Source organism: Macrobrachium rosenbergii, chromosome 51 (assembly GCF_040412425.1).
Source record: "Macrobrachium rosenbergii isolate ZJJX-2024 chromosome 51, ASM4041242v1, whole genome shotgun sequence".
Taxonomy (NCBI): domain Eukaryota; kingdom Metazoa; phylum Arthropoda; class Malacostraca; order Decapoda; family Palaemonidae; genus Macrobrachium; species Macrobrachium rosenbergii.
This window is the reverse complement of record NC_089791.1, coordinates 42309883-42332656: the sequence shown is the minus strand read 5'-3', so window position 1 is coordinate 42332656 and position 22774 is coordinate 42309883. Positions and strand designations below refer to the sequence as shown.

General features: G+C 37.9%; 1 protein-coding gene across 8 annotated transcripts in view; it reads right to left on the bottom strand.

The window, feature by feature from the left end:
• LOC136833341 (disks large homolog 4-like) overlaps positions 1-22774 on the bottom strand; it is a 734549-nt gene that overhangs the window by 143768 nt on the left and 568007 nt on the right. For all 8 annotated transcript variants that reach the window (XM_067095343.1, XM_067095344.1, XM_067095347.1 and 5 more), the window contains 4 exons: positions 15061-15232; positions 8509-8730; positions 5856-6039; positions 60-147 (listed from right to left, as the gene is read on the bottom strand). In XM_067095343.1, the coding sequence (XP_066951444.1) occupies positions 60-147; positions 5856-6039; positions 8509-8730; positions 15061-15232 (666 nt within the window). The remainder of the gene's footprint in view (positions 1-59; positions 148-5855; positions 6040-8508; positions 8731-15060; positions 15233-22774) is intronic.

Below are 22774 nucleotides of genomic sequence, written 5' to 3'. Positions count from 1 at the left end.
GGAAAAAATGTTCACTTTATAAAATTAAATAAAAAGTATCACAAGATTACTCTACTTACCTTGACACGTGATCGTCCGGCGTTGATTGACCTTCCCGTAGTAAATCATTATGGACCACATTATCAGAAGGTGCAAGTGGTGGCGTTGCTGTTAGGATGAGGAAGATGATGAATCAGAATAACAATGATGGAGGAAAGTCAATTTACACTTTCCATGTAATTAAGCAAGATACCAACAGCCTAATTTTCTTAAGTTTTTAAATGCAAAATGTTGGCTATAAGCATCACCAAACATTACAACAAATGATCAAGTTATTCTTTATTGGATACTTGACTATATTCACCTAAAAAAGATTATAATAAACATAAAAAAAGGAGGATTACACCAGCAAAGTCCATTACTGTACATTACATAGAGACGGGATTCAAAGAACTGCTATAACAAGTTTATCATAATGACGGATCTCATTTACGTATCATTACAGAAATACAGAACATCAATGATCATCTTAATGGTCAAAATCAATAAAGGAATATTAATGCAAAAAGAGCTTATGGTTTTGGGACACGTAAAATGATACTTCCTAAAGTTGGGTAAACATAGGTCTCGGTGACATTAATAACCAGGAGGGAATCATCAAAGCTAAAACAATATGAACCATGACTTAGGACACCAAAAGAATACAACCATACAAAGAACAAGGGAAAAGATTGGAAGGAAAATTAATGTACGTACTTCAATAACAAGGTTCTTTCTAATACAATCGCAATGGTTCTTGATCTTTCAATGATGCGGTTAATCAGATCAAAAGTTAATCGTGAAAAATAAGTACTATTAGACGCTAAGGAGGGTGGAATAACAGCTGCAGTAAATAAACAATCTAAGTAGCCATATGACAGTCTATGTGGCATTGACTATAAAGCCAAAGAAACGTCACAAAGAATAAGCTTAGTGTTCGTGTTACAAAGCAGCTACTAGTTATCAGTGATTATAAAACTTCAATTGTATTCAAATTCAACAAAAGGAAGGCAGACTGGGTTCCAATAAACTACATAAAAACATTACATATGACTCCAGAATATAGTCTTTGACATATCATCACCATCATTATTATTACTAGCACTGCAAAGTGATCACACCTTTTCTAAATTCATATTGTTTGCTGAAAGGATATATTTCAAAAGAGAGATGAAAACAGTGGATTCATTCTATCATCATTAATTTTATCAATCCACTAAATCTGCCAATATTCATTATCACAAGACTCACAATTGAACATTCATATCAGGTTCCTCAAATTTTCTATAGAGAAGAGTATTTGAAGTGCTGAGCAAGAAAGTTTCACGACACCTTACAAATAACTTTTTGGGTACTTCCATGCCTGTAAATCACGCAATATGTGAAAAAGTATAGAATATTTCTAATATTTTAATGGATACTGCACCAATGGGAGATTTGAAGCCATCAGAAAATAATATGCAGTGTGGGCATTTTCAACTTTCCTGATTCCTAATTCATTAAAGCATGGCTATACTGATGCCCTATTCAAGAGCTATGGTATTTTTCAACTAACAAGTACTCTAAGACTATGCTATGTTGCATTAGTGATGCAATTAACACTATTCTCTCAACATTTGGATATTTTTATCACCATAATGTAGTTTATTCAAAATTCTATACTATTTCAAAACTCCTTCATGAGAGTGGAAAGGAAAATTGGAGCAAAGCATAGTGAAGGAAGCTGGGCAGCTAAGTGGGAAGAAGCAGTGAAAACATATGAAAAGTAAAAGATAGCCAGCAATACAACTAAGGCTCAAGGAACACTCCAGAATCCCTTAGTATCAATTACAGTGAGCCCTGAAGAGCATTCCAAGGGTGAGACCTACTTATAGGGTCTAACTGAGTGAAAGAGCCTGTTTTATACTGTGCTGACTTTTCCATCTTGATATCTTTGCAGCATTCTCCAAAAGTCAGTACATGAACATTACACAGATCCATTGTTCATTCACTAACAAGAATTACAATTGTCAGCTTTGAAGGCAAATCAACATACAAGTTGCTAATACAGTATTCACTATGGTATCTAGTCTAGAGACTTTCATGATCTAATTTCTTCATCTATCCAATACGGAGGACTTCCACATATTCGGTGGAAAATTCTAAGAGACAAAACCATGTACGGTATAGCTATTTCATCACCACCATTAATGTATTTACGTCAGCAGTCCCTCTTAAGGGGTTAGGGTGATATGAAACTGTCCTCTGTACTTTTTACCTGAATTCCCAACTGGTCTGGGTATTTATCCATGCCCTTCTACCTTAGGAAATGCAATACAAACTATAACGTGTATGTAAATCTTTAATAGAGTATAAGTGAATATCAAAGTGTTGATTTGAAAACCATTTGCCAGTGTTGTTGTCTTTTTAATCTTTAAATGTCACAATTTCTGTACACTGTACTCTTGCACTGCTTTTGTTTAATATTAATAATTACTTAGTATCCACCCACTGAGTTGATATAGTGTATGACAAACCTGCACAAAGGTGGCATGGTGTACAATTCATGTTCCAAAACTGATAACACCACAACATCTACAAATAAAGTTGCAAGAGTATAATGTACATTTGCCACTTAAACCAGAACAAGTTATGATACATATGGTCATTAAGCTAAAACAACATTAAATAATTTGATACCTTTGTTGAATTTCCTTGCTCTCATATATGACAAGTAACAGTTCTCTAAAGGTGAGAGTGTGAATGACTGCAAAGCAGTCCATTTTAATCATTAGCAATTTAAAATTCTGTTTCAGATTCCAAGTACAGTATTTCAGTATCTAAAAAAATAGAAATCCCTCACTTAAAAGTACTTAATGTGCCACTGGTATGGTTTATGCTGGCTTTCGTCTTATAAATATACAGCAGTGCATGAGATTCAAACAGAAAAAGATTACAACAAAAGTTTGGATGTAATATACAAATAATTACCGTAATAAAAATCATAACTATACATTAACCATCAATTAACTTGGATTCACAACTACACCAGCTTCTACTTTGAAGATCATAATTCATCCTTTAAAATAACAGGAAACATGAGATACAGATGACATCAAGATTTTATGGCTGCTGTTCCTGTGATTTTCTAACAGTGTTATAAATGCCAAAAAATTAGTCTTTACTTTGAAATAGAAGGACTATTATTGTTAAAAATATCAAGCCTTGGAGTTTTTTCTTGCACGTTTCAAAAGTTATATACTATATTTCAAATTATCATTGGACTTTCTGCCCCTGTTTGCTTACTAAATTATGATTATGCTGCAATATACAAATAACGATAACTATGCAATACTAGCTTCAAAAAACAACTTTCAAATAAGATAGGGCTGTTTTTCTTAAGAGCTGTCGCTTACTGGTCAACCCTCTTCAGACTTTTAGTAAAAGGAAATGTCCACTCCATTTGCAGAAGTCTGTTATGATCTCCAAAGACGGCAGTGTCAACTCTTGCATTTATCAAAAAAGGTAAAGACTCTGAACTTGACTAAAAAGTGTTTTTGTACAAACTAGGAAATTCCTTCACTGCAAAGTGGTGTTTCCTGATGGATAATTGGTGGAATTTAATTGCAATTAAATAAGATGTAAGTTTCTTGGTTGCGGCAAAGTTGGATCTGTATGCAGACTCTGTCAGGACATGTGCATGGTTGGAACTCCTCTGTCAAGTTCATCCAGAACTGCGAGTTACCCTAGTATGTGATTTGCTATCACCTAATGTCTTTTAACTTTGTGACCATGTCTGCAACACAGTAATGTTAACCCTTCATCTAATGAGATCAATCCAAACCATAATTACCCTGAAATAGTAAGGCAATAGACATACAGTATAAAAATAATTTGGAAAAATGTACCACAGAAAATTGTATCCAGATTACAAGATTATCTTTAATCACTTTCAAAAGATCTATCCCCCCCACCCCTCTCTCTCTGTAGAGTTGTCCTTAATGTCTGCACTTTAAACGCAAAAGTCCTGCATGTATCAGTGCTACAGGAATGGAAAAAGGCCCTGGACATAGCATCGGAAAGAATGAGGGATCCAAACTATTTGGCTTGCCTAGCCTGGACACAGGGTAGCTATACCATGGAGTCTCATGCTACCACTATTTTTGCCTAACACAATCATTCCCACAGGTGAGCTTGTTCTGTTCTTTCTTCTTCCATTACCCTTATAACAAGCTGCCCTCAGAAAAGATAAAGAAAGAACCTGCAAGGTTCAAGAGTACCATTTAAAATACTAAGGGATTGGGAATCTGCCTCACAGGGGAAGTGTAAGACACATACTGAGTTGCATTAACTTGAGAAATGTAATTTAGAAAAAGAACTTCTGATATTTAACCTTGCACAAAACACCTCTTAACAACATATGGATTAGCCTGACAGATCCTTGATGTTGGCTTATATGTACAGGATGTTAACAGTGTGCCTTCCTTGATGCACTCATATTTAAAAGGCATTACAACAAATAAAAAGATTTTTCCAAGCAATGAGAAGCCACGTGACAGGGATCAGCATCTGCAAAGTTGGGTGAAGGTTAACATTGTTATGCAAAAGAAATTCACTCACTGCCTTTGTGTACCTCAGCAAAAAAGACGGAAGCTATGAGAGATTTCAGATTTGTACAACAGTGTAAAGATGTAGAATAAAAAAAATGTAAACATCTGAAATGTAATAGGGTTAGTAAACTGCATTTATAATAAACATGAGTGACTGATTACAATGAAACAACTTCAAAAAGGGAAATGGACAAAAACACAAACCAGAGAGAGTGACTGCGGAAGAGTTCAGGATTCTCGTACGCTATTATCGGGATAAAGGTGACAAAACAAGCAAAGACACCCAAAACCCCACAGTGGTGAAGGTCAATTTACAAGAGCATAACTCCACTCCACATTAGAAGAAGGAGCAACAATACATGATAAGGACAGGACTGCAGCAATATTGTTCTCATACAAGAGCCTGTACGAAAGCAAACTACTGCACTGTATTATTAACAAGGTTACCACAACATAGTGAAATGAGGAAAAAAAACAGTGGTGACCACATACAGACCTTACAAAAGGGATAACTTTCATGTTTATACAGGAGGAAGCATCGAGGGAAATAATGAAAAAGGGAATGGAACCATGAGGTGGCCCAGATCCCCACATTCAGCCCTCAGACAAAATTTTATCAGCTCTGCCAGCTGACAATTTTATCTCACAAGCCTGTTCAGTACTGAACAATAACAGGATCTGTGCATGAACAAATGAGACCAAACAGAACTAATTGTGATGCATACATAAGATGGCTAACTTCTGAAACAGAGGAAGGATTTAAGGTTCGCCTACAATGCAGAGCACTGCCTTAGAAAGCACATTATGAAAGTCGTGAATGAAATGTTGAGTAAAATGCAGAAGAGAATGTGTGAAAAGAAGGTAAATAAGCTAATGTTGCTCAAGGAATGGATTTTATAATAAACAGTCACTCACCACAAGTGATCATGGGAGAGAGCAGAGGAATGCATGGAGAAAAGCAAGAGCAGGAAATGCTAAGAATGACAAACATGGTTAAGGGGTCAAATTGATCATAGGTTAAACCCTGCAATATGCAGATATTCAAACCAGATCAGGATGCAGGACTTTAATTTCATCATTTTTCAGATTAATGGTAAAATATGATAAAAGCAATCAGCCCCCAAATATGAACCTGGATTTAATTACTTTACTAACCAAGAGCAGACAAACTAGTGCACTAAACTTATGATGAAACAGGTACAGAGCCACAATTAGCCTTAAGACAGTAAATGAGATTAGTTAACTCACGAGTTGCAGGCATATGATCCTGGTGATGGGTCTGGGTAGAGTGGAGGGGAGGGGGTGCCAGATCTGAGGCATTAGTCTGCGGGGCAACCACCTTACCAAGGACAAGGACAACTCGATCATTGGTGGACTTAAGGCATGCAACCGCCTCTTCGTGGGTGACATTTTCAAGGTTGACATCCCCTGACTGTTGTGAAGAAAAATAGACATAAAAAACATGCTTTTAATATCACAAAAAAGGGGCTAAAATAACCAATAAAAATACAGTGAAATTCCTCTGTCAACTCAAAGGAGTACCGTGCAAATCCATTTTTACAGATTTCTAAATTGGTGTACTTATTATTTGAATAATACAAAATATTCCCTGCAATATCACCTGTTTCAGGGATGGCTTCATTCTTTTTGTTGCAGGTACAGCACAACAATTTTATTAGCAATATAGTATTGTACAAACTACAAGAAATTTTTCATCCTATTCTAAACTAGGCCCTCTCCATTTGCAGTATTCATTCATACAGCAGACTTCAATGGAGTGTACAAAATGTTTTATAAATGTCCTTAAATTCACAGACGAGAATTTGAATCAATCATTTAAATGTGATGAAGATATTTTACCTTAGGCAGATATCAAATGAATATGGCAGTCAAATTTAAATTACAAGATATACATTATAAGCATTACTTGCTTGGTCTATGATCATATACTGTACCAAATTCTTTTTACAAAATGAATAATTTAATAACCATATATTATAATATATATAACTACTAATCAAAAGACATAATGCCAAAGGTAACTCAAGACATTTAATCTTATAATACTTGGAATGCATTCTACATAAGATTAACTTTTATAAGAAAAATAAAAGCACTCTGAACACTGAAAATGACACTGCAATATTGGTGTATGGTGACTAGAAGAGACAAAAAGAGGTACGGTAAATTATATAATAAAGAAGGTACAACTGCAGGAAAATCTCTTTAGCTAAACACCATAAAACCAATCAAAGCTCTGACTGGCTGACTGATGGACTGATTAATCCATGGTGTTAAAAATTACATAGAAAAATCTTAAAATAGTACAGAGCATTGAAAAGTACAGTAGTGAAAGTACTCAAATTATAGTGAATCTAAAAACTGCAGTGGCAAATAAATTTTACTGCGCTGACAATCAAGAGAAAAAACTACAATAGTGACCTTAGAAGCCAAAGAGTTATGACAATTATCTAATGTAAATTAATATAAGCAAAAAAGCATTGATGGAAAACAGTAATGACATCACTATGGATCAATTTATCCTGAGAGTTGTTTCATCCAACAGTAAAAAATATTAAGAAGCTAAAAGAGCAATAAAAAGGTTGTGAGGGTTATACTAAAGCTATTTTCCTATTCCACCTAACTGAAAACAGCATAAAGCCAATTAGTACAGTAATCTTAAGCAACTCAGTCAAAAACCTAAACATCTCAGTCAAAACTGTATGGGAAAAAACTTTGCAGATTCTTACTGGAACTATCTAAAATTCCTTGCAACTCGGAACAAGAAATACAGCAATTTTTTTCATGACAGTCCACATGGATAAAATTACTTCCTATACAAAAACGGAATGTGAATGAAAATGGTATATCCATTAAACGGTATTGGTGATAACAATAGGGAAAAGATTCTAATAATTAATATTTGGTAACGATTATGCAAAAAACCCTTCCTATTCTTCCTAAGATGAAAAGGACTTGGATACATTAAATTCAAAAGAATAAAGTTATAGTACTCCATGATTATTAAAGACTATCAATGACTCGTATTTGAAATTCCAAATGCAATTGTAATAATTTTAAGTAATGGATACCGTTTAAGCTAAGTGTCTTAAAATTTTACTGCGTAAGTATTTAGCTTTACTTTGATACCCGATTTTTATCTGCTTTTATGTCTTTTGTTTTACATGTTCTTGCATTGTCTTACAAGTAAAAAATTTTGTATGTAACAACATTGACTGAGGAAGGCCCATTTGCTATACATGTACTTTATTATATACAAAGTTAAACAGAAACAGAAATCTGATGTTCTATTATAAAACTTGAAGAAATTATCGCATCCAAGGAGTAGCAAAAGCACCAAGAATACACTGCAATAAATAAACTCCTACTTTTTACCCAAGTAACATTTGGAAGCCATTTTTCCAAATTTTGATCTTTCGCTTTCATGATTTGGAAGGTCATGCTACCTCAAAATAGGTAACAAGGCCTTTTACTAATTTTTTAACACTTTATTCCAAGAAACTTTGCTCAAAGGAGTTTTCTATTTATTGTATTTCTTTATACAGATACCATGCAGCCCATCCTCTGACAAACATAATGGAGTTTTTGTGTGTATACAAGGAACTAAGAAAAAGATTGAAAAATATCTTGCATTAAAAAATCTTACAGATTTATTTCTGTAAGCCTGACATATTTTGATGAAAAAACTCATACTCTTAAAATATTTTTTACTGGTACTGTATAATTGTATTAGGAAAGCTTAAAAACTGACAACATTCTGCAACTCATTGTAATTCATTTCAAATACAATATGAACAATGGCAAAACTGAATATGCAACCTGAAAGTCAATCTTTCACATTCAAAAAAGAATTACCACAATATGACAAACTCCAACTTACCGGAGTATCTCTAACAGCAACTAATTTGTCTCCTACACAAACACGACCATCCACATGAGCTGCACCTCCTTCCATGATTTTAGTGATGTATATACCATTGTCCCCTGGTATATGTTGATTACCAATTCCTCCTGCAATACTGAAGCCAAGGCCTTTGTTCCCTTTAATGAGCTCCACTTCAATTAACTGGACATTAGGAGGACGCTTCCGTCGTTTCACCCTCTGAAAATATGAAACTCATGAAGAGGATGCACCGAAAGACAGAGCAATCTTTTAAAATTATAAATGAGCAATTTAAATAAGCGTAATACATATAATATACAAAAACATTAATATTACCACAACTCTACTGTATTTCATTTCCTTATGAGCCAGAACTCATTTAGCAAGTTACTATCTTCATTTTGAAAAATGTTCTTCCCTTTTCTTTAACAGATGAAATCATAGTTTTGCCCCTTATCTTAATAAAACTTCTAACACAATACAAAAGTCAGTTTTTCCTTCATGACAGACTTATGTGATAGATAAAATGAATATTTTACAAGTGAAAAATAGTACAAATTCATGTGTAACTTTCTTTCAAGGTGTTTGCATGTAGCAATCATTATAACAGCTCAAGAGTGCGCCAGCTGAGAAATTATCACCAGTGTTACAGAGCTTTTATCTAAGGCAGTGGTTCTTAACCTTTTTCAGTGCCCGTACCCCTTAATATCTTAGAAAATTTTCTCATACAACCCTCCAATATAAACACAATACAAACATATGATAAATATACAGTAATATACAGTACCACTGCACTGGCTATCATGTTCTCATGTCTCGTACCCCCAGGTTTAAGGTTTCCTACCCCTTGGGGGTACAGGTACCCAAGGTTGAGAACCACTGATCTAAGGCTACTATATACAGTATAGTACATGTATAAAACTTAATATGCGGAGTATAAGTAGTGCTGCACTGGATAACATAAGGGTATAAGCTTAATAGAATGACCTTGTTGTGTATATTCTCTGAGGAAGATTATCTGTTATTTAAAATATTGTAAACACCACCATATTCTGTACTGTAAATAATTTTAATGCTGGGTCAGCCAATAACCTGTTGGAAAGCATATCACATATACAGTATTCATATTGTGATATCGTTTTATTGCAAGATCATACAATACCTTAAAAATAAAGGGAAAATGTTCATTGTTAACTGTCATTCACCTAGGGTGGGTCTACCTGTAGTTTAGCAATCATACTACAAAAAGCTGACACACCCAATAGGCACCACTGCCTGAGCCACTTAAAAGATAAATTTAATTACTTGCTTTGGGCTCATGCGTGTCACTTACATTCTCCTTTTCTGAGACCGACCTAGATGATATGCTGTTGTTTTGCTTGCTCTTCAGTCATCTGAGATTAAGTAGGTACTTTGATATGTTTAGGAAATCAAGAACCAGCTATAAATATTTTGTAGTATGTAAAAATGTCATACCATGAATCTTGTAACACGCTGTGCCTATTTTATCATTTAGCCAAATCTGGTAGCCAACATAAACATCAAAGTTTTAGGGCTAAGATAGCTTCTTCCTCTCCGCATTTAGCCAGTCTCTGATCTCCAATTTTCTTCATCTTTGCTCAAAACTTTGAATTGCTCTGCATGTGGTGTGACTTGGTCAGCAACAATTTTTGTTACAATGGAGGAGTAGGATTAAAAAAAATCTCTAGGAAACACTGTACAACTGTAACAAACAGACACTGCTGTTTGAATATATAATTCATCCAATCAATAAACCTTCCTGAAGCAGTTTCTGGTCAAGTTCATGGCCAGTACCACTAACTTCAGGAAAGACATGCCCTTTCTTTCTCTGAGGGAAGTTATCAAGAAGTGGACACAGAAGTGTCTCTTAACAAGATTTGAACATTCACAACCTCTAGTATCATCCAAGTGAAGTTTCAAAGATGCCTGCAAGCACAATTGGGGCTTCCATACCTCCACAAGGTTAAAACAAACCATTTAAAATAAATGGGCATAATTGACCCCATAGGCAGATACCATTTCCAGTGTACTTTGTGGGGCACATTACAAATTAAACTTAAAGGTTCTTCGCAGTGTCCACTGGGTACATGTGCAGTGCTTTCAGCCTTTTACTTCTCATTGGCTCTCTTTGATTTCTTCTTATTTAGTTGTTAAATTTCTTTAAGTTTACCTTGCTCCAAATTTTGTCCAATATATATAAACAAACTTTTTGGGCAACACTAGGAGTCTAGTTAACCTAATTTCTAATAATATTAAAAATACAGTGGATCATTAAAAAACATTAGGCCTTTTTCAAGGAATCAATGTTGCACCGTACCCAGATAACCTCAGAGTAATGCACAAAATGGACATGGGTATAAATCCTGCTATTTTCAACAACACTCAAAATAGCTGCTCCCTAAGGTTATCACGTTCAGCATGGAACATTATTGCTGAATGAAGAGGTAGGTTGTCACTCATTCAAAATCAATTGCTGTAACTGATTTTTTACTGTAAATAAATGTCTTATTACTAAGACACAATTCCTCCTGATACCTGTACAGTACAAGTACAGCATTTTCATTCCTGGGTTAGTGAACAACGACAGATGTGCTTGTTTTAGAATGGAAATGATTCAAGATCTCTCTCTACTGATGCCACTGATCACCAAAAGACTTCCAAACAATAAAAAGCTTCAAAATACAGTAACTGCAATTTACAGGCACCCACTGTGTGTATGTAGTCACCTACAAGCCGTCAAGTCTCCCACTGAACGCGCGTCACTGCTAAGTCTCCGGCTGAGCAAGTTTTCTGTGGTGGCGCCCCATTTTCGCCTCGCCTATACAATTGGTCACGCCCTAACGTGCCAGGTCATGGGGTAGGCGAGTTCCCGCCAGCAGAGCCGGCGCTTTGGCCACATTCACATCGGCGTCGCCGGGCCCCTTCCCATCAGCGGCCCAGATATCTCCTGACGGTGGTAGATCGCCAACGAGGTGGCCTGCCACACCAATGCAAGAAGCCACCGCCAAGCGCTTGTGCTGAGGCCCTGCTCTCCAGTTGGGTCAGCCGCCCGGCCACCCCGACCACATCACAACCGATAGGGGCGCTTTCTGTCTGAGTTATGGTCCGCTGGCTCGGCTGCTGGGGACAACGCATCACACCACCACGGCTTACAACCCAGCGGCCAATGGCTTGGTCGGCGGTTTCACAGGTCCGAAGGCATCTCTCATGGCCCGCTGCACGCCGAGACTGGAAATATCAGCTGCCGTGGGTCCTCCTCGGCTTGAGGACCACCCCCAGGGCCGGCGGTGCCCGTGACGCAGCTGAGAAAAGCTACGCGAGTCCCTCGTGGTCCCGGCTAACGCTGACAGAAGATCGCCCACAACCCATCGTTGCCAGAGGCTCCGCGGCGTGGTCGGCAAGTTCGCCCCCGCAAGCGACAGCCTGCGACAGGTCGGCCACTTTGCACCACTGGGGCTGACATCCACCACTCACATCTTCGTCAGGGATGGCGCCGTCCGCCACCACTGACCAAACCTACAGGGCCTTCCGCGTGCTGGAGCGGAACAACAAGGCGTTCCTGCTTGCACTTTCCGGGAAGCGATTGGTATCGATTGGCGGGTCAAGCCCGCCCCCTCCTGGAGGACACAGACGCGTCACCGCAGTGCAACCCCTGCCCGGTCATCTCGCCGCGCCACAGGCCCCCGCGCAGCGGCACGCGGATGCCCCCGAAAAAGCCCGCCCCAACGCGGTCAGGCAGCCTCACGCAGAGTCTCCCCATTGCTCCCTCACGCGGCGTGGCATCCTTCAGCGCCCCAGCAGATACGCCAGACTGATCAGACGCGCCCCCACGTCTTGTGGGGGGAGTATTTGTAAGTCACCTACAGAGCCGTCTGCGAAGTCTCCACTGAACGATCATTAGCTAAGTCTCCGCTGAGCAAGTTTTCTGTGGTGGCGTCCCATTTTCCGCCTATACAAATGGTCACGCCCCCTAACGTGCCAGGTCAGCAATTTAATCATTTTAAACTATGTATATATTTGTTCACCGTTGTCAATTGTGTATCTTGTATTTCTTCGTTCTCAGCATCAAGATTATATATCATATTTGAGTTCTGTCTGTTTTTATATTGTAAAGTGTACCACTTCATTGTATATTATTGTTAATTATGTCGACCTCAGGTCACTCATGATCTCATTGTATTTTCTTGGCACGGCGCCAGTCTGCCGCTATATAAACTGCCTGGATCTTGAACAAAGTAGCAGTTTTTTTTACCTGCTCGTTTTTTTGCACCTCTTACATGTACAGTTCTCTGAAACTGAAAAGGAGCAAGCCTCACTTCTGTTACAATGTCCCTGGGTCAAAGGAGGTGTACAAATACCTTTTTTTTTTTTATCATGAAATCTCTTTTACCACCTTCAAGCAAAAATCCACTGAAGGCACCAATCAGCCAGCCTGAGGAAATAAACAGTCAGGAATCCCTAACATCCCGTCATTTTAGTTTTGTTCTTTATGCCAGAAGAGATTCTCAATGGTCTGGAACGTTTTATTTAGAGTACTCTGGGTTGTGCCAACGCCTTCCACAATGTTAACGCTGACCTTTGCTTTTTTAGACTACTTAGGAATCATACAAGAAAAGGTGTTCCTTACTAATTTGATATTTTGGCTTTCTGTTTTCTGACTTTCGTATTTCAAATCTTCATAGAGTATAAGAGGAAAAGGTAGGTCTGATGTGGGTTATTGGGTACACATGACACAGACATAAGGAATAATCATCTGAAACTGAAAAGGAACAAGCCTCACTTCTGTTACAATGTCCCCGGGTCAAAGGAGGTGTACAAATACCTTTTTTTTTTTTTTTCTCCATGAAATCTCTCTCGCCACCTTCAAGTACAAATCCACTCAAGGCACCAATCAGCCAGCCTGAGCAAATAAACAGTCAGGAATGCCTAACATCCCATCATTTTAGTTTTGTTCTTCATGCCAGAAGAGATTCTCAATGCTAATATCTGTAGTACGTAAATGATCTGAAACGTTTTATTTACAGTACTGTAGTTGTTTTATGCTGGATGATGACCTTAAAACTGCATTTGCAAACTCTGGGTTGTGCCAATGCCTTCCACAATGTTAATGCTGACTTTTGCTTTTTAAGGCTACTTAGGAAGCATATAAGAAAAGATGTTCCTTGCTAATATGATATTTTGGCTTTCTGTTTTCTGACTCTCGTATTTCAAATTCTTCATAGAGTATACGAGGAAAAGGTAGGTCTAATGTGGGTTATCGGGTAACAAGTGGAACCATTACACAGACATAAGGAATAATCATCCTCAGAGGGCTGTATATGATTCATAATAGTTGGATACTGGGTCCATGTGTTGAGACCTCATATATAATGAAAAAGGGAATTACACTACTATATTAGGATATGAATGAACCGAATAAAGAACTGCCGAGACTTATTAAACGAGTGGAAAGTATGGCATATTTGTCTTAAGGCAGTAAAAAAGAGAATGCAAAATAACGATTGGAAAGAAAGTGCCTAGGGCAAGAGTCTTTGGAAACAAGAGTGCCTGAGAGATAAATTAAGGCAGCACAAGTTATGCATGTAATGTGAGCAGTAATACTTGATGAACCAGAAATAGTAGGTACAGGATAGGAGTTTAATATTCAGGACAAAGGCCAGGTGCTGGGACCTATGAGGTCACTCAGCGCTGAAACGAAAATTGAGAGTATAGGAGGCTTAAAAGGTGTAACAGGAGGAAAAACTCGCAGTTGCACTACAAAATAATTGTTAAGAAAGGATGGATAGCAAGATGGAAGAAAGATAAAATGAATGGAGGTACAGCAAAAAGGAATGAAAAGGGTTGCAGGTAGGGGCAGAAGGGACGCTGCAAAGAACCTTTAGTAATGCATACAGTGCACCCTGTGAGGTGCACTGACGGCACTAACCCCCTAAGGATTAATAGCAGATACAGGCAGAAGAAAATGCCTTACTTTAAGAACCAACATCAGACTGGGGTAGCCATTCCAACTTACTATTAAGTGCCACCTTCAACTCATTATTTTCAACACTTCAGAATTCCAAAAAGCATTTAAATAATCTTATTGACCATTCGGCGTCAATAACCTAGGTGTTGTGACGCCAGTTTTAGTAGCTATATTCAATCTTATTGACCAGTATATTTATCTGACTATGCTCTTAAGAGCTTTACTTCATACTTCGCTAAAACCTTCAAATTAGACCTTGAAGATTAATTAATACCAATGAAAGTTATATAAAAAAATATACTCTCACTTATTAACATTATGACTTTTCATACAACATGATGAGAAAGAAGTCATCTTTAAATCATTCTTATCCTAACAAAAACAAAAATTCTGAATTGCAAGGAACCATTACTTTCCGACAGACAAATGCCGGCGGGAACAAGACACTTCCTGCATACATCTTTAAAATATTCTCATGATAAAACACTTCAAAAATTTAGCACAAAATAAAAAGGGTGTTTTTGCCTCCTGGAAAAGAAAAAATCCTCCTCACGCCTCCTTACCAAATGCACAGTGTTGCCCGCTCGTTTGAGGGCCTCGACAGCAGTTGCGTGCGGGACGTTGACAACGCTGACATCATTTACAGACACAATGACATCAATGATCTGTAAACGGCCGTCGGTGGCTGCCGCTCCCCCGGGGATCAATTTTGTGATGTAAATCGACGTGTCGGACCTGTAAAATGGGAATTTCGTCAACACGCGAGTCACGTCACAATGTCCGGCATATATCATACTTCAACGCAATAGCGATATAACATAATAGAGATGAGCAACTGGGTGTTAGCGAAATGTTGATTACATACCTAGTCAGTACACCTTTTTTTATGAAGATGGTTAGCTAATATTATCATTTACATAAATACAGTACCACGGTTATTATCATAAAAGGGTGACAAGGTTATTGGAACATCTGAAAATATTTCAGATTACCGGTATATTAATCCTGAGGGGAAGAACTTTTGTAATTTAGAGAGATGTTTTAGGATTTTAAACAACATACATTTGGGTCTCTGCATGTGCGTGTACAATCGCACACATGCAATTGTATACGCGCACACTGTATGTTGACAATTATCACTATAAACTATGAACTTAATAAAATACAGATGGTGCACAGTTTAAACTCCAGATTCTTATTGTTGAAATGCTAGAAAGCAATGTGCAAAGGGGGGCCGGGTAGGGGAAGGGTCGGATGGGCTTTCTTGTTTAAATCTGCCTAAAATATTTACCTCCAAGATAATGTGTGTAGTTCCTAGAGGGAGGGGCGGGGGTCTGAGGGGAGAGTGGGGGAGGGGGAAGTGATCATAGCAAAATGGAAAAAGAACGATGTTGAAGCTTTCAAATAAAAAAAAAAAAAACTAACAGTACATCATATAGACATATAATCCTTTGACATTTCAAATAGTTCATGTCTTACGTTACTAAACCATACACATCGATCAATCTCTCTTCCAATCAGCACTTGCTGTGCTCATGTGTTAGCATATTGTTTACTGTATGTGCTCTTAACATGCTGCCAATGACTTAGTTTAAATGTACATGTGTATGCACCACTGAGGTATGTACACGCGTGTAAATGGGTTATGTGTGTATGATGTAGCAGGTGTCTGTTCCTCAAAGAGATAATAGTGCACATGCGTGCAGAAAGATCGCGCGTGCGTGTTCCATGCTTGTAAGAAAACAATGTACACATTTAAGTACATTATTGGACTTCATACTGTGTACGTCATGTCCCTGCGTGTAAGCAATTTACCTGCATGCACGTGTTACAACGTTCTGCGTGTGTGACGTCTGCGCACAAGTGACTTGTGTTCAATACAGCGGACACAATACAAAAGGGGGAAGAATTGGAAAATAAAGAGAGACGTACATTAGCAACGTAAATCAAGTCGCGCTGAAACCGTGCCAGTGACTGACGAAATACTCAGGTTAGAAGCATAGGTCATGAATCTTCATTATTCTCTGGCTCTTCAGACCCGAGAGAGTGATGAGATTTGAAAAAGAACGATGATCAGACACAAAGCTACCACCACCAGCGTTTGGACCTTTCGTTCAAGCGGGGGCCTTCTTCTTCTTTTTTTATGTAAGGGTACGAGGGCGTGTTGTGTGTGGCATTTTTTAATTTTTTTATCTTTTGGGGTTCAGGGAGAGGTGGGGGGTAATTTTCTAGGGCAATGTACTTCAAGACAACACGTACCATACGGGACTGGTCTAAAGTTTTGACTGCATGAGCGAAAGGTTTTCACGAAGAGTAATCGTATAATTTCGCTTTTTGAGGGACGTTCCAGATTCCTGCCGTTTTTATTTTTTATTCATCTTGCTCTCAGTCACAATAATTTCACAAAGGAACTTGAATAATAAAAGTTATACACGACATGAAATTCTCGTGAGGGACACTTAATCAAAATTTCAAGAAGTTCGAGCAAAACGACCACAAAAGGAGAAATCTGGAAGTCGAGGCGAGAATTATACGCTGTTGATACTGTGAGGCAAAGCCCAGTGATATGCAAAGCTTCAATAGATCAAAGTGTATACAAATCTAAGTCTATGTAGGCTATAGTGAAGTCGCTGATATGCAGAGGGGGACGAACTCACATTTGGTCATATTGCTCTCGATATGCCCATTGGCGTCTTACTGTCAAGTACAGCAGAAGGCTCGCAGAAGTTAAAGAAAAAAAAAAAAACTACGCCTTTCCACTGAGATGGAAGGGGCATACAGTACAACAAGTATCACGGAAGATATTCCTCTTACAATGCTCAACTTTACTGTTATCATCAATATAACAAACAGAACTCCTTATAAGATTAAGAGGGATTCATTACAGTAATGAACAATTCAATCTGTGGGACGGCTTTCATGAAGAGAGAGAATAATTAAAGCATGGGAATTCGAGTCTTGGTTTTAACCATTTCTTGACACTGTCATTTCCACTGTACCTGAAACTGAAAGCTACCCCACAGATTAAACTTCCAGGACTTATGCTAGCAACCGAAGTTGCCTGACTAATCTACCTAATCACAACGTACAGAACATTTAAGAGTTTAAAAGGTCTTCAGCTAGGCTATAGGAAAACTAACTAGTTGCTATCTACTTAAGGGAGGGAAACACAACCTGACCAACATCAAATATCATCACAATCATCAAAACCAACGCTAAACATCACCATACTTATCTCGACAAACATCAGGTCTACATAATTATCATCTTGGGGACGTTTTCGTCTCCAAAAAGACCCATAATCAAAATGAAATTACAACATATAAACACGGTACTTCCGGTAACCAACTTAACTGCGACGGATTCGAATGAAGAAAATAGGCTTATTCATCTTAAAACTTACTAATGAGTTAAAAGGACAACCAGAGTGCAAAATTCAACAGTGTTTTTTCTCTTCGGAAAAATTGCGTGTATGACAAGATTCATTTTAAGAAGCAAAGGCTTCAAAGGAAATTTTCCTTTTGGTTTCGCGATGGAAAAATAAATAAAAAAATTCCAAGCGATACCAAATCATTTGCAGACGCAGAATTCATTACAAATAAAACGGGGTGTGCAAATTTTTTTCAGTTTCCTTAAAAACAGCTGATATATTAAATAAATTTTCTAAAAAAAACAAAAAATTACCGTGGATCACTGTGCCTATAAGATTACGAATATGATAATCGAGAATCAAAATAAAATACAAACAGAGAAAAGTTGTATCATCTTTATTTTTTATGTAGCAAATGATTAATTTTACAGTTTTGGATATATATCAAACAGTCTGCTGAACATTCGTGCGAGTGTACGCGAGGAAGATAAATTTGATTTTCGATGCATTTCAAGAATTCTATGCAATAAGCTTGAAGATTAAACCTACAATCTGTTAAACTGATAAGATAGTTTACAACAAGAATTGAGTATTACTGAGATGAATGAGGGGCTGTCGTATATTACACGCAAATAACTCAAAATTCGTATACACTGCAATATACACAATTCATCATTACCGAGTCAAATGTGTGACTATGGTATTTCCGGGGAAATCGCTCGTCATTCTTAAGCTACAACAAAGACAAGTTTAGTTTAACTCGGCCAACAGGTTTTAGTACTATATTACCGAGTCGAGTGTAGGGCTGCTGTATTTAAGAAGGTAATCACTCACGAATTAGCTACATTAAAGCCAAGCGCATTCAATTGCGCATCTGACAAACTACGCAGTCGACGAGACGACGGCATCGCCAGAGCGCGCGCAATCGAATGCGATTGGGATATATACCGCACACCAGCAACAGCGGGTGGCGGTGAGACGTTTCGCCCCTCCCAGCGAGCGCCAGGCGAGAGCAATATGGTACGAGTTGACGACCCACCTGCTATCACCGACTTCGACTCTTATTCTTATGAAAACATACTAACCATAAATGACTCCTATAGCACGGGTTTGCATTGCAGAGAGTCAAGAACAAATGGATGAATTACCCAAAAAGGAATACCAAAGAAATAAATAATAATGATAATAATAAAACCTACGAGAAATTCAGAAAATAATGATAAGATGAATAAAAAAATAAATTGCAAAATAATGGTTTTCTAAAAGCAGCCATTTTTCCTAACAACCTTGGACTACCTTCCAGGGGAATGTCCTTAATTTTTTTATCACTTTATCACAAAAATTAAAATTAATCTTGAAATCAGCTGGGCAAGAACAGGAAGCTATACAGAAGAGCCAAGAATGTAAAGAAAGGGGTAAAAGATCCCAAGAATGTGAGAAAGGGGATACAGAAATCTGTCGCAAATTGAAAACATTTTCCTACGTGCTTATATATGTGTGCAGATATGATGCCATGTCTACCGCCATTACACCAGAATCTAAAAGATCTATTTTACTTCAGTTCTAAATTATCTATTTTGCGTCACTTCTAAAATATCTATTTTGCGTCACTTCTAAATTATCTATTTTACGTGCAGATTACGCTGAATGAACTACGAACAATTAGCAAATCTAAGTATAAAAATACACATTCTTAATAAACCGTGAAATACTACTGGTAACTTCAAGTGTTTTGAACTTCTTTTATTCAAATTTAACCTCACAAAAAGACACTGAGGTTTAAATAAAAAAAAATATAAAGAAAAAAAGTTGGTGAAGAAATTTAAATAATTGGGGTTGGTAAAGCAAACGCCTTATGGGAACTAATAGCGTTACAGCTCAATAGTCTGTGAACATCATTTAGCAGAGCGAACACTGGAGAAAATCGAATGTTAGTTTTGAATGAAAACTCTGTTTTAATTACTTGGAAACGAAGAAAAAACCTAAAACATTACGATTACAACTGGAAAAAAACCTCAGCTATGACGTCATCACTTGGTTAGGAAAATAACCATTTATGTCAATTAAGTTGAATGACTTTTAAATGTGAGAGAGAGAGAGAGAGAGAGAGAGAGAGAGAATTTAAATATACTCGTTATATAAATATACATCTAGCATAAATCCTGAAATTTTCTTCAAATGAGAAGAGAGAGAGAGAGAGAGAGAGAGATAAATCAAATGAGAGAGAGAGAGAGAGAGAGAGAGAGAGAGAGATTTAAATATACTGGTTTGAATCATACATCTAATAGAATCAAAATTTTCTTTGAAATAAGTCGAGAGAAGAGAGAGAGAGAGAGAGAGAGAGAGAGAGAGAGAGTATCGAATTTCACAAAACAGAGGCTCCCCATTCAGAAATGCTCTCAAGATAATAGGTGACAAAAGAACAATAGACTGATTGCGAATAAGCGATCGAAGGGAAGCGAAGGTTGAAAAGATCTTTGTGGATTGAAATATCGGAAAAAGCGCGAGAAAGAGACGACATACAATGAAAAATCCGCCACAACAGAACCAGATAAACACGAGGGAGGAGCAGAAGTTTCGCCGTGAATAGTTAATCATATAAAGTTGTTAGGCAAAGGGCTTAAAGTATGGAGAAAGAAAATTAAACACATACTCCGTATACTTTTCTTAAAGCTATATCAAGAGATGAGTTAAAAACGCTTTCAAAGTCTGGGAGGGGGGGGGGGGAAATGCCCCAAAATTAAACAGCTTGGAAAGAAGAGATGGAATGGAACGGACTATGAAACTCAAGTCAAAGGCCAAGCGCTGGGACCTATGAGGTCATTCAGCACTGAAAGGGAAATTGAGAGGAAAAAAGATTTTAAAGGTTTAACAAGAGGAAAGGCTCGCAGTTGCACTATGACACAATACTGTTAAGAGAAGGTGGAAAGTAAGATGGGAGAGAGGAAATACGAACGGAAGTAGGGTAAAAGGAATAAAAGGGGTTGCAGCTAGGGGCCGAAGGGAAGCTGCAAAGAACCTAAGTAATGCCTACAGTTCACCGCATGAGATGCACTAACGGCACGACTCTCCCACAGGATAAAAAAAAAAAGATGGTTCTGGATATTTGTGGTACCCAAATGATTTACCGCACATTTGAAAACGAAAATAAAAGATTGAAAGACCAGAAAGAAGTTGGACAGAATCATTAAAAAAAGTCAGAGAGCGATAAGCTGACAACTGGAATGATGCGAATGGCCCCCCCCTCACCAGGGGAGAGAGAGAGAGACAGAGAGAGAGAGAGATACTGATAAATCAAGGACAGGGAGGCAAGTAATTAGTGGTTTATCTGGCGTCGTGACTGTCTGGGTCATTGACGCCGAAAAAAAAGAGGAAGCAAGCTGGAATGAAAGGCGGTTAATAATAAAAATATCATTGGTAAGGCGACAGAAACCTTACTTATGATGACAACACCTAACCATTAGATTTCTTCCTTAGAGAGGGGGGTGTTGCTTGGAATGACTGATGAATGACATCATGGAGTCGATTGGGAATTTAAAATACTATAAAAGGAATCAATTAAAATAGAGAGAAGTGAGATTCCCTTTGTCTTTACTCTCGATCTGGGTAGCATCACTATGTCAAATGTCAAATGGTTTATGACTTTTACACCTGATCTCAATCCAGATTTTACTTAACTTGGTTCGGTGGTACTGTGCTTTAAAAACCAACATAAGAGTGAGTCACGATCGTGGCCATTTTTGGCATCAAGTCTAGGTTCCAAGGACAAACTTTAATTTCATGATGGATACTGCATTATAAAAACAGTTTTAGTACAGAGCACCCAAGCATCTGAAGAAGGTGGTTCTCCCTGAAGCAAGTGGCCTCTGTTTGTCGTTACAGACTTTGGGAAGGTCCACATTCAAGTGAAGACGTACGGGGAGGTATGTGAAATATAAATTTTAAAAACTTTGAAATTCTAGTAGCCAAGTGTTAATATAAATCTCAAAGAATCCCTTGGTACGTCGGGCTCTCATGCCATCAGGCAATAACAAAGCGTGTCAACATGACAGCAGTAGCGACAGCGGTACTGTATCCGACCTGAAATCAATAGGCTTTGGTCCCTTCAGGTAACAAACCTCCCCACAGTTTCAAGTTCATTGTTACATCCGTTCCCGGAGGTACAAGTATTTTTTTATTACATTCGTTATCTGAGAAAAGTTATTTCTTTTTTTTTTATGAAGGTAGAGATGGGTAAATCGAGACGACTCTGGATGAGTAAATCGAGACGACTCTGGACGCTGAGGGTGACTGGGCACGGGGTGAGGGGTGAATCTCCAAGCAAAATTCGAGGAGGGTATCTCTGTTCTCATGTTACTGAAGAGGGGCATAATGCACAAACTTTCAGACAAAAGGTTCAAGGACATAAAACACTGCTACCAAAAAGAAAAAGGATGTAAATTCACCTTCAATAAGGACTGATCAGAGAACAGGACATAAAAGTCAAGTTCTAAGTAACAATTATAAAAGAGCCAACTGCAATCAAATGACTTGCCCCAAAAATAAAGTCTTATGAGAATGAAGTAGGGGATTACTCAGAATAAGACTTTCACCCCTACAGGGGTGGGGATTACAATGTCGATTCACTGTATTCTGTCATCATTGGGATTACGATGTCGATACACTGTATTCTGTCATCATTAGGATTACAATGTCGATACATTGTATTCTGTCATCACTGGGATTACAATGTCGAGACACTGTATTCTGTCATCATTGGGATTATAATGTCGATACACTTTATTCTGTTATCACTGGGATTACAATGTCGAGACACTGTATTCTGTCATCACTGGGATTACAATGTCGAGGCACTGTATTCTGTCATCACTGGGATTACAATGTCGATACATTGTACTCTGCCATCA